Source organism: Arachis hypogaea, chromosome 17 (assembly GCF_003086295.3).
Source record: "Arachis hypogaea cultivar Tifrunner chromosome 17, arahy.Tifrunner.gnm2.J5K5, whole genome shotgun sequence".
Classification (NCBI taxonomy): Eukaryota; Viridiplantae; Streptophyta; class Magnoliopsida; order Fabales; family Fabaceae; genus Arachis; species Arachis hypogaea.
Window position 1 is genome coordinate 7218007 of NC_092052.1, and position 13179 is coordinate 7231185.

General features: G+C 35.1%; 2 protein-coding genes across 2 annotated transcripts; one reads left to right on the forward strand and one right to left on the reverse strand.

Annotated features, from left to right (window-relative positions):
• Window positions 1–288: 288 nt before the first annotated feature.
• Window positions 289–3445, forward strand: LOC112766557 (protein ACCELERATED CELL DEATH 6). The gene is made up of 4 exons (XM_025812451.3): window positions 289–628; window positions 936–1633; window positions 1704–2248; window positions 2451–3445. Exons 1-4 carry the CDS (start codon window positions 612–614, stop codon window positions 3132–3134), a joined length of 1944 nt encoding a protein of 647 aa, XP_025668236.1. The 5' UTR covers window positions 289–611; the 3' UTR covers window positions 3135–3445.
• A 1400-nt stretch (window positions 3446–4845) lies between these two features.
• LOC112766765 (uncharacterized) lies at window positions 4846–7327 on the reverse strand. The gene is made up of 5 exons (XM_025812662.3): window positions 6402–7327; window positions 6230–6300; window positions 6028–6108; window positions 5846–5889; window positions 4846–5216 (listed from the first exon to the last, which is right to left on the reverse strand). The coding sequence occupies exons 1-5, from the start codon at window positions 6439–6441 to the stop codon at window positions 5117–5119; spliced, it is 336 nt and encodes a 111-aa protein (XP_025668447.1). The 5' UTR covers window positions 6442–7327; the 3' UTR covers window positions 4846–5116.
• Between the last annotated feature and the right edge of the window lie 5852 nt (window positions 7328–13179).

The window sequence follows — 13179 nt, forward strand, 5'->3', positions numbered from 1 at the left end:
CTTATACATTCGAACTGAAAATCCTAAAAAAAAAAATCGGCCAGTTTTAACAGTTTATCAATTAACTATCAGTTCATCCGGTTTTTAACCTGATTTTTTTTAGGACAATTCTATGCCTCAATAGTATTGGTCAAGTGACGGATTTTCAGAATATTGGTCCAAATTATGAAATTTATCATCTTTTATCCTAGGTCAAACATGTTTTTTTTATGTTAGTAAGTTATAATTTAAATGACATAATTTTCTTCTTCTCATCTATAAATCTTGGGTTCGAATCCCACATGTTGCAACCGATAAAAAAAAAATCTCCTCGATATTGCTGCTGCAACTTGTGATAAATGCGGGAGTAAAAAAAATGTTCTCTCATAAAAATCAAATGCAAAAAGCATGAATGCCCAGCTTTGACAGCACTATCAGAAAAAATATAGTAAACAATGGTTGGGTATTGGTTACCGAATGGAATTCAGTCAGTCTCTTTTAAGAATTAGTTTAAAAGAGAGAGAGAGAAAGAATAGAGCACAAGGTTTTCTGAAGCGGAGAAGCAAAGGCAGCAATCTGTAACTGCGTGGTAGGATTCTCGATTTGAGCTTTTGCTGAACTGAGACCGCATCATGAGCCAGCATACACAGTAAGTTCTTCGTCTTTGGGTTGCTTTATCTCTGAAATTGGAAATAGTTTTTGATAGGGGCTAGTAGAGTTGTAATGCTGTTATGTAACGTTTAAATTTCTTACTTCTTCCTTCAGTAGTTAATCTTAAAAACAAGAGAAGAAATATATATACAACAGAAGCAAATACTTTGCATCTGACAAATTCACTTTGATATTCTTGTTTTGATTTAAATAACAATACTCAGCTCTTTCCGGTTTTATTATTACTATTATTTAAAAAGAAAAAAGAAAGAGTGAAGTTTGAACTATGATCACTTGACAAGCAGATCGCAGGGCTCCAGTTCCAGTTCCGCCAGTTCTGATGTTAACAGCGAAGTGGAATTTGTGGAATTTGTCCCTACGATTGTGAAGCATGGTGAACATGAGAAGCTGGAATTGCTTTCAGAAGTGTATCACCGAGCAAGCGGGGGTGCTGCAACACAAGCATCTTATTATTCCTCCGACATTCTGAAAGAATTCAAGACCCCTACGAAGAACACAGTGCTACATGTAGCAGCTTTCTACGGAAATGATGAGATGGCAGATCACGTGGCGCGACAAGAACCTGATCTTATAGCGTCCCTCAACGAAAACCAGGACACTCCCCTTCATGTTGCTGCAAGAGCTGGGCATTTCTCGATTATTAAAAGGCTCTTGGATGCTTATAATGGGGGTGAAGCAAGATTAATGGATCTCATGAAAATGAAGAACTGGCAAGGGAACATTATGCTACACGAAGCCATGATGAGCAGCACGGGAACTATGATTTTCGATGTACTTGAGGAATCATCATCAATATCATTCTCACATGATTGTTATGAGTTAGCATTGGATGAAGTAAATGGGGAAGGGAAATCGGTGTTGTCCTTGGCGGTTGAGGCTAGGCTCATGGAAGCTGTTAACAGAATATTGGACAAGTGCCCCGAGAATGCCACGCCAAAGGGATTATCACCCCTTCTAGTAGCCATCTCCAACCGGGATAGAGGTAATTAGCTAGCCAATAATGTTTGTGTATATGAAATAATAACGTTACATATGTGCGTGCATGGTGACAGATATGATGAGCACCATATTGGGAAAGAAAGAAGAATGGATACATTTAAGGGACCCGTATGGAGGGGTTGCTCTTCATTTTGCAGCAGGTTTAGGTTACCTTGAAGGTGTTGTTTTTTTACTCGATAGATGCAAGACTTGCAGCATTGAGAAAGACCAATCAGGGTACCTGCCAATTCATCTAGCGGCTGGCCGAGGCCATGTGGAAGTGGTTAAGGAATTGTTACTATACTGCACAGATCTGAACGAGATGAGGGATGGACGTCTCAATAATATTCTTCACATTGCAGCTAATAGTGGAAAGCTTGAAGTGGTGCGCTACATCCTTCAAACTCCTCAGCTTGACATGATGATCAATCAAAAGAATCGGTCAGGAGAGACTCCTTTGCATGGGGCTACCGATTGGGGTCGTCCCAACATTGTCTATGCCTTAACAAGTGACCACCGGGTTGATCTTAACGTGGTTAGCTCAAGTAAGGAAATGCCTCTTGACACTGCAATTAAAAGGTATTATGCCGGTGGGACAGGGAAAACACCCCTTCGACGGGTAAGTAATGCTAGACGACAAACAGAACTTATTGTTTTTGGACCGCAGTTAGCCAGCAATAAATTAGACTAAAATATGTTGTCAGATTATTGAATTAAAGGAATTGGGCTAATAGCTAAAAATGCTAGATTCTACTGACTCTTGAACTTTTCTCATTGAAATATTTGGTATTCTTAATTAACTCACATTTCTGAATTTGCAGTCGCTCACATGGATTGCACTAAAATCTGCTGGCGCAAAAGCACCACGTATGTCTGAATTTGGATTCAATACTGTGTTTGGAACAGAGCGGTTCAAAGACAGAGTGGACTCACTCAGTGTCATCTCAACACTCATAGTCACAGCTTCGGTGGCAGCATGTTTGGCCGTGCCCGGCGAGGCAGATGGCGCCGCCAATAACCTCAACAAGGCCATGTTCCACTTTTTCATCTTCTGCATCACAATATCCTTGTTTACTTCAATCAGTGCCACAATCATACTCATATGGGGAAGGTTCGGAGTGATTGAGCTGTTGACTCTTTCCATGGAGGTAGCAATGCCGCTTCTTGGAACCGCTCTTGTGACACTCTCGCTGGCGTTCATGGCTGGTATTTACACAGTTATAAGCAAACTCACCTGGTTGGCCACAACGTTTCTTGTTATAACTGCCATTTTGGTGGCAGTTATCTTTTTCTTGTACATGCTCCTTTTCCTCCCATCATCCTCTGCATCCAAGTTCTCTCGCTTCATCTCCTACTACCCCTTTATCTTCTTAGCATCTCTAGCAGAGAAGGAACCTGTAGGACCTGTTTATTTTACTACCATTGCTAGCCAAACTATAATCCCTGGAACTACAGCGAACGATGATATCTACCGCGTCAACTTCGAAACGAAGCAACCATCTTAGCTTCTTATTGTTCTACTGCATACATAAAGCTTGTGTTTGTGACTTAAGCTCTTAAAGAGAAAAGATTGAGAAAGAACTTCACTTATCACTAGCATTGATTTCACTTGTGTATAAGTATAGTTGGCACTTGCCACATGTTTGTATGTTTGAGGAAGATTGTGTGCACTATTTTTGTGTATCTTTAATTCTTTGTATTAAAAGTTATTGATATATAGGAAGTTAGAGAAAATAAAAGTTGTCCTTTATACTATAAATGAAAAATATACAATAAATGTGTATAAAAATAGTACAAGCATCATTTCTTAAGAAATTTATAGTATCAAGTGTTCAACCGTTAATTGTTTATATAAGTTTAGGAATGTGCAAATGCAAAGCCACCTTTTGTGGCATACAATAACACTATTGGATTTCTTCCATGTAAAGTATAAATTTACAGTACTAGTCATATATAAAGTGCTATTCACAGCGAACAGAAAATGAACTTGTTTAGTAAAAAATCAATTATATTAAATAGCATGACAACGAAGTTTGAGATAAGTTTAATGGAAGTAATTTTTCTTTATGGAAATAGAAGATAAAAGCACTCTTAAGAAGGACAATTACTTGCCAACAATTGAAAGTGAACACCAAAAATACAGCTATTTTAGTCACGATAAAATTACAGTATCTTAAAAACATACAGTGCTTAATCGCAGAGGAAAATGTCACGATAAAATTAAATCTACTACCAAAAGGAAGCATTACAGTAGCTTTAAAAAAATAATCCCTTTATTAGTGAGGACTAATAATACACAACTTTGCATGATGCAATATAAAACTAAAAGCAATAAAACCCAGATAACTTGCTACATCGGTAAAGTTTTAAGAGCATTGATGCCCCGATTCATCACCTTTAATTTTGTAACATTAAGCATTTAAAAGTTGTCTAAGCAGAATCATTTGTTGGACGAAAATTCAAAGGTGCTAATTAACTATATAAAGAGTTATTCTGATGTTAAAAAGACCAGATGGAAATGGATTAAGTTTACAGAAAAAAAAAATCTGCATGTTTAGCAAATAACTAAATAAATAAAGAACAAAATGCATGTTTGGGTGAAAGTGATAAATAGATGCCATAGCTGTCTCCTGCTTTTTTCGTGTGTTACCAAATAGGATATGAATTAAGATTGCCAATGTAAAGAGCTAAAGAATCATCATCAATAATCCCATATAAAAGATAGATAAATCTTTAATGATCTTATGGCTAAAATTATCCTTTCTATATATGTTTGGTTAATACTAATACTCTTGAGAAAGAGGCTTGATGAGTATCAAAGAATAGATAGAATAGATAGACACGGTAGATTTGATTAACAAAAAGACTTATATAATTAATTAATTTGTGAGAGAAATTGTAAATTAAATACTTTTAACAACAATTAAATAAAAATGCAGTTGTCATTAATTAACTGAATAAGGTTTTTTGGTAACTAAATATAATCAAGTTAGCCTAATAATTTTTTATTCTAGCAAAAACTATCCACACAAAAGTATAAGCAAACAAACTATATATTAACAAGTTTTACCAAAAAAAAAAAAAAAAAAAAAAAACTATATATTAACAAGTCCTGGTACATAGCTAGAGCTAGATGAATTTAATTTTCTTATTAATTGCTACTTAGCTAATGCAAGCACTACATGAGCTGTGCTAAAATTGGATATTAACAAGAGGTTTATGAAATCTAGCTTTGAGAGTACTTATATTAAGCATGACAAACCTAATTTCGCCAGTTTTTCTCCAAAAATCATGTTGCATTACATTATACGAATCTTACATGATATAAAAACATAATCGCTTATAAGGGTTGATACCAATCTTCAAGGGCTAGGTAGGGGGCAATTAACAAATCCCATGATAGCCTCATTCATCTATACAAGTTTAGCAATATATATAGGTGTTATGTAGCAAGTACCAATAGAAATAAGAACACCGTTTTAAGTTATCAGAAAAGCAAGCTACCCCAAGCTGCTATGAATGCAAAGCCGCCAAATGGAGCCAATGTAGAATATTTTCTGTCTTCAAGATATGCCACAGTATAGCACCTGAAAAAGTTTCACAATTTCTAAAAGATGAATACAAACAATTACACTATAGAGCATGCAGTTACACCATATTGATATAGGTTCGCTTTATGGTAATGAATCGCTGAACCATTTCAAGTATAAACAGGGTGTCTGATTACTTGAAAAGTTAAAATACGAGATAAATGAATTTAACCCATTATGAGGCTTAACAAGAAAGCCAGTTAAAATGGATCAAATCTGATTGACAGTTATCATCAATCGAAAAAGCAAGAACCTTAAACAATGCCCTGAAATTAACTGGTTATGTTGCTTATACTTTCTTTAAACCTTGGAACCTTTGTGGCTTAGTAGTAAGCAACCACGATGTCATCAGCAGATACATTCCAAAGAAGGAAAGAACCGTTAAGATGGCACCTTTTTTTCACTAGGCTAGCCCTTTATTTTATTTTATTAATTATTATTTTTGACAGTCTTTCTTTTATTTTATTTTTTCCATAGGAAATGATATATAACATTTAAGTCATTGACATCTGAATATCTTTCAATCACACTACAAAATAAGCATAAAAAGGATCACATTCACACGGCATATGTATCCATTGAAATAGTTCAAGTATGACTGTATGAGAGCTAGAGAAATCACTTACGTTCCAGAGAAGGCCAAAATGCCAGTAGTTAGAAGGCCTCCAAACTGCACAAAAAAAATGCTGAGTTGAAGAGGAAAGAGAAAAAAAATTGATGTCTTAATTTCACAAACACTTGATAGGCGCTGTAACATCTAAACTCTAAAGAGGAACAAAGCAAGGAACTTTGAGAAATGGGAACTTACAATATTGGGATTTTTCGTCAATGGAGCACCAAGTAAGGCAGCAGTGTGAACCAAATGGTAAAGCGATGCTGTTTGCCAAACCTTCATAAATTCATACAAACATGCAACGTTATCATTTTTCTTTTCGGAAAAAAAAATGGGGATAATTTAAAAAGCTAAAATTTTGTGATGAAATTGAAGAGGAAAAAAATGGAAAAGATACATCTTTGTAAGAAGGGTTTTGGGGCTTGAAGAAATGAGCACCATAAGTGCCCAATCCAAGTGCAGCTACACCTGTTTGTAGTAAGAATCTGTGAGCTACGGTTAATGGCAACTCTGAAATTTCTGAAAAAAAAGAAGGTATCGAAGACGATGATGAAGAAGAAAGGAATTACCTGAAATCCCAGCTACCTTGTGCCAAAGTTTAGGATCCATTCGATTCTGTTGTTGTCACACAACTCACACAGCAAAATATCTTCTGCTTTTGTTTTATTTTCTTTTTCTTTAAATTTTTTTCTTCATCTTTTTTAAAAATTATTAAAATGATTTATTTTAAAAGGATACAAATTATTTTCCATATGTTACGAAATGAATGGTTTTCTTTCATTTTCTTTTAATCGATTATACATTGAATAAATCAAGATAAAATATGGTGCTTCCTTTACAAAGAAATAATTTAAAAAAAAAATTATGATGAAAAAAAAATCGAAAGAACAACTTTACCCAAGGGTATATTAGTTAGTTAATAAAACTTTGACAAATAATTAAAATATACTAAGACTAAAAAAGTAATTTACACTTGGTAGATGAAAAAACAAAATTTATCTAAAATAGAATTTAAAATAGTCTCTAAATATATTGTTAACTTTCTAGCTTTCTATTATTATGTTACCTCAACTTAAGTAATTAATTGGTATATCTTATTTAAGTAAATTAACTTTTAATCCTTCTGTTTTTATTTAAAATATTTTTTAATTTTTTTATAAAATAAAAAATCTATTATTATTCTTATATTTATTATATAATAAAAAGATTTGTTATTCTATATTTTTAATGTTAACATTAATTCTTTTTAATAGGTAGAGTCAACGGAAAAATTTAGCGGCTTAAATTGGAGTTTGATTAAGAATTAGAGTAAACATTTAAATTAATACTAAAAAGATTTTAAATTATAATTTTATTTTTCAATAAACTTTTATTATTTTAAAAGTCTTTGATACAAATGGATCTCTTATGATTTAAAAGTCTTTGATACAAATGGATCTCTTTATAAAAAAGACTAATTTGTCTTATAATAAAATTTGTTAATAACGACTCCCTGAAAAATTGTTAGGAATTTATTTATTTAATATAAATATTAAAAATTTTATTAAAAGTGATAGAGAGATTAATATACCTAACGGGTGTAATTTTTAGAGACTAATTTAAATTTTAATTTTATTATGTAACCAAAAGGGGTCCAGGTAACTCCTGCCAATTTTCACTGGGCTAGATTTCAGAGTCTATTTCATTCAAAAAGTCACATCCCCAATTACCGAAGGTTAAACCTAATTTCTCCCAATTACTATAATAAATCTAATATGCACAAATTTTATCCGTGTAGCCACATCCACCAATTCCCCCTTCAATCCTGGTCAGCGTCACCACCGCGTCCATCATTGATCGACCGACTGAGTGGCTTTCCAAAATCACGGAACAACTCCTGTATGTCACTGTCGGCCCTCCGTTAAAGACACATCCACTCCTCCGAGGTAGCACCCGACGGAGACTCCTGTTGCTCTGCCTCCATGCACACCGCGGTGGATGTCTTCCTGCCTCTTCGAAACACTAGCAAGTGCCTCTGCTGTTTGCCCTGCACAGCCCTAGCCAGTGCCGCTCCTAGCCTCGCCTCCGAGATGCGTCGTGTAAAATCCCTAAAATACCCTTCTCTTTTTTTTTTAAAACCAAAATCTTAACCCTAATTTTGACACAACACACTCCCTCACACACACCAAAATTCTAGCCACCCTTACCCCTTACCCAACAGCAGAACAAAAGAATAGAAAGGGAAAAGAGAAGAGGGGGAGAACCGGAGAGGCAAGAGAAAGGGAAGGAAGGGAGGTGGCGCCGGTGGGCGTCACTGCCACCGTCGCCACCGTCGTGTCGTTGCGAGGAAGGCCATAACCGAGGGGGAGAGAGAGCTGCACGAGGAGAAGGAGGCGTCACTGGCTCGTGGAGCCCGCGTCGCCGTCGTCACTGTCGAGGTCTTCATCGTCGCCGTCCATGGAGGTTCGCAAACAGAGGGAAGACGCGCCATTCTACCTAGAGTCGCCGCGGGAAGGGTCGTCGCCGTCAAGCCCAGCCACCATCGCCGCCATTCGTGCCTCCGTTTCACGCCGCCAGATCTGTCGCCGGGAGAGAAATAGAACGCGCGTAGAGAGAGAAGAGGTCGCAGAGAGGTTCCGTCGCCGTTGGAACTTTGTTGCTGCTGCCATGGCCGCCGCGCCTCTGCCGCCAAGAAATGCCTAGCCGTCGCCGTCGAAGCCAGCCTCGCTGTCGTTGTCGTAGTTGCAGATTTGGAGCTTCGAAGAGAGAGGAGTTCCCGGAGAGAGAGAAACGCCAAGGAGGGACCGTCCGCTGCTGCGCTGTTCCTGTCGCCGTTCGGATGTACCTGAACCAAGCCGTCGTTGCCGCCGGAGCTGAACCGTTCCTGTCATTATCCCGGTCCAACCTTTTTTCTTGATTTTGCTCTAGCTTTCATGTCCTATTATGCCACCATTTAATCTGTCTTGTCCATGTTTTAATTCGATTTTAGTTTTGCCTGTTTTAGATTCCCAAGACTATCGCCAGCTCCATCTTGTCGCTACTCCGGTCCAAATTCTGTGCTCATTCGTTTTATTCTACTTCAATCCTCCTCATCTTGAATTTGGCACTCCAGATTTGGTATCTTCGGTCCCTTGGGACCACATTGTGAGTAAGCTTTACATTTATAATTGTTTAGCTTTACGTTTATAATTATTTTGATATACGATGCTTTGAACTTAGTTATACTCACAAATATTATTATCAAAAGATTTTAAATTGGTTTTACTAATTGATTTATTAGAAATAAATATTTATCCTTGTTAAACTCATTTTAATATGCACATGAGACTATATATTTTTATGAGACTATGTATGTTTGAAGAAGTTTTATATTATTTTAAAGCATTTGATTTTACTCGAATATGTATTTTTGAAGCATTAAAATTTGGTTAGTACTCACTTATTTTGGAATTGTGAAATATGTTTGAAATGCCTTAAGATTGAGAAAATATGATTGAATATGATTTGGATGAGAAAGTATTATCTGATTTGATTCGATTCGATACCTTATATATTTGAAAAATCAAAGATTTGTTGTATTTGAAATTATATGTTTTGAATTGGTTTGGGAGGCTCATATTAGAAAACCGTAGTTAACGGTGGTTATGACGTTAACCTAGATGCATCTGGCTCAGACCTCAGCTAGTAGGGGCGTTGCTAGCCTAACGTGTAGGCCACACGTTGAATCTGTTATTCCATACCGACACACTAGAGGAAATGGCTACCCATAGAGGTGGAGCCACCCAATTGTGGACTTTTGATTTGATTTCTGTATGAGAACTCCTTATTAATTCACTTATTATTATCAACTATTATTTTCTAATTAAAATTACTTTGATGATAATGTTTGTATAGTCTCATGTCAATTATAAATGTATTGTCTAGTCATTGAGTTGCAAAATTCACCCGTTTTTTTTTAAATATTTTTCAGGAATAAATATTTGATTATGTGAGATTTTCTATTCAAGAGTAACGGTCTGCAAAGAGTACCTATTCTTTGTCGAATTCCTAGAAGTATATGCTACACATGTCAAAGGCAGGATCCAACCGTTCTTAATTATTTTAATTTTTTTTTTGTTAAAAATATATAACTATTTATTTTAGAACTTGTAAAATATTTGTAACTTGCTTAATAAATTTATATTTGAGTATGTTAGGCTTGTTATAGGATTATTTTTCTGAGCACCGATTATGACTCATTTTGGGTCGTGACACGTCGCGCAGGGTGTCCCTCCTCCGTCGTTGTCGCTGCGATAACAGATTAGTGGTAATTCACGGTTTTGATAAATAGAGATTGTTGCTGGTTTGTTTTTGGTGCATGTCATAGGGTTTGACATTCATATAAGATGAGTCTTTTAATTTGTAGACGCTACTTTTAAGTAATATTAGCGGGATTGATATATGAGTTGAATTTAATTGTTGTATGATATTGGTTCATTATGCTTTACGGGAGAGCTGTTATATGCATTGATAATCATAGCGGATAAGAGAATTCTAAAATATGGGATAAAAAAATGGATTATTAGTTTGTATGTGTTTATCTCTCTGGATTTAAATTGGGTTCGAATGTGGTCAACATATAATTGGGTTTAAAAAATATCTAATTTTTATCCTTGTAAAATTTTTTTTTGTGACTTTATCCGAGTTAAGCCTCAAAGTAGTCCCTGAACTTGCACTCGAGTTTCAAAGTGATCCCTAAACTTAATAATTCCTCAAATTCATCCTCGAAATTGCACTCCGGGACTCATAGTAGTTCCTGAAACATTTTCCGTTCACCAAAACTTTAAAACGACGTCGTTTTGAACCAAAAAAATTTTAAAAAAAGGCCCAGCGTAGACACCCCCAATTCGAACAAAAAAAAAGAAAAAAGAAAAAAAAAAGTGTAGCGTAGAAACCCCCCTCCCTCCCAATTCCTTCTCCTTCCCCTTCTCCTTCTCCATCCCCATCCCCTTTCCTTTTCCCTTCCCCTTCCCCATCTCCAACCCCTTCTCCTTCTCCTTCTCCTTCTCCTTCCCCTTAGCGTAGAACCACCCCCTCCCAATTCCCAATCTGTTCCATCCCCATCCCCATCCCCAACCTTTTCCTTCCCCATCCCCAACCCCTTATCCTTCCCCTTCTGCTTTCCCAACCTTCCACTTTTTCTTTCACATATATGTTTTGGTTGTTGTTGTTATCGCCGCAAGATGAGAAGGTGAAGATGAAAGAGGAGGAGGAGTCAGAAGCGGGTGGTTGTTGGTGCTGCGCGATGGAGGTTGAGCGGCGGACAGTATGAGTGATGATGAGAGTGGAAAGAGTAGTGATCGGAATTTTATTAATTTCAGAGATTTTGTTATTAAATTTGCTATTTCTTTTTGGTTTGCAGTGGTGGTCGTTGATTAGAAGAGGAAGGGGAAAGGGAAGGGGAAGGAAAAGGGAATGGGGATGGGGATGGAGAAGGGGAAGGCGAAGGGAAAGATTGGGGATGGGGATGGAGAAGGGGAAGGCGAAGGGAAAGATTGGGGAAGGGAAAGGGGAAGGGGAGGAAGAAGGGGGAAGGGGACGATTGGAGATGGGGATGGGATGGAACAGATTGGGAATTGAGAGGGGAGGGGTGGTTCTACGCTACACTTTTTTTCTTTTTTCTTTTTTTTTTTGGTTCGAATTGGAGGGGTCTACACTGCACTTTTTTTTAATTTTTTTGGTTCAAAACGACGTCGTTTTAAGATTCTGATGAATGGAAAATGTCTCAGGAACTACTATGAATCCCGGAGTGCAATTTCAGGGACGAATTTGAGGAATTATTAAGTTTAGGGATCACTTTAAAACTCGAGTGCAAGTTCAGGGACTACTTTGAGACTTAACTCGACTTTATCCTTGTAAATTTGGAGTGTTGAGTAAAAAATAGTAGTTGTAATCTCATTAATTGACTGTTATTTTGGATGTGTCTTTGAATCAAAGGTAATTTTCATGGACCGTTCTATGATTCACCTAATATGTATGGTTGTCAGGAACTAAATTTTGTTTTGTTACGTTAGGTATTCCTTGTTCCAATTTCTATAAAAAATTAATGTGTCTTCTTATCGAGGTTACTTTTCATGGAACGTTTCATGTTTTAAATTATTTGCAGGATTATCAGAAACTGAATTTATTGTCGATTTTACAAAAAATAAGTTTCGAAGCTGTTTTATTGTCTGCTGTTCCTGTTCCTATTGTTATTTTTGATAATTCATAATCATCTGAATTAAAATGTTTCAAAACTACCTTAACTATATAATAGTAACCATTATAATATTTTTTTAGTAACATATATTCTATTAGAGAGAGAGAGGTGGGTTCTAATAAAAAACACTCTTCTTTGTTTTTAGAGTGTAATAACTACAATCATAAATTCAGTTATCTCTAATATACATAGGTATTTATCACTTTTAAAAGAAAAAAAAAAATTGTTCTATTTCTTGTAAAAAAGATACGAAGTCATCATGGTCATATATATGAATGTGATTAAAATAAATAACTATTTGAATATGTAATAATTATTATATCATATCAGTTAGCATTTGCCTTTTTAAATTATTTTGGGTATTAAATTATTAATACAACTCATCAATCAATATATATTGATGTATAGAATAGATATATAGTAGATAGTTGATAATAATAATAATAGATTATAAAATTATACTAAAAAAAAAAGGATAACATAGAAGTTAAGAGAAAATTTATAATATGAAAGATATAGCTGTTGATATGGCAGTTGTACTCCTTTGACAACCGTTGAAAGTTTAAAAAAAAAAATATTATTATTCATACACAGAAAATTTTTACACATGTAATTAAGTTAATCAAATAATAATTATACAAAATATAATATTTATACATATGAAAGAGAAAGTATTAATTCTTACAAAGCATCCGCAGAACCCAATTTCATCATGCAAAACTTGGTAATGAATAGAACAAATTGTCTCCTATACCAATATAAGAAGTACAAAAAAGATGTTACAAGCATTGAAAGTAAATTTTTTGCAAGAAATACTCTTAATTAAAAAACATCCCAACAAATGAATAAGAGTTTTTTGAGTAGGAAAGCTTTTATGTTGTGTTATAAAGGTAGTTTAATAATACCTTAATTGATAAAAGACAATTAGTATTACTTGAATTTTTCAAATAAATAATTATCTTACATGAAAAATTAATTTTAAAATTGAACAATAAGAGATTCAAGAAGAAATAAATATTAACGTAGTATCATGCCATGAAAAATGGCTTAGTAAAAAAAAAAATTAAATTAAAAGCTGTTTTATTGTTTATTGTTCCTGTTGTTGTTATTTTGGTAAGTCATAATTATTT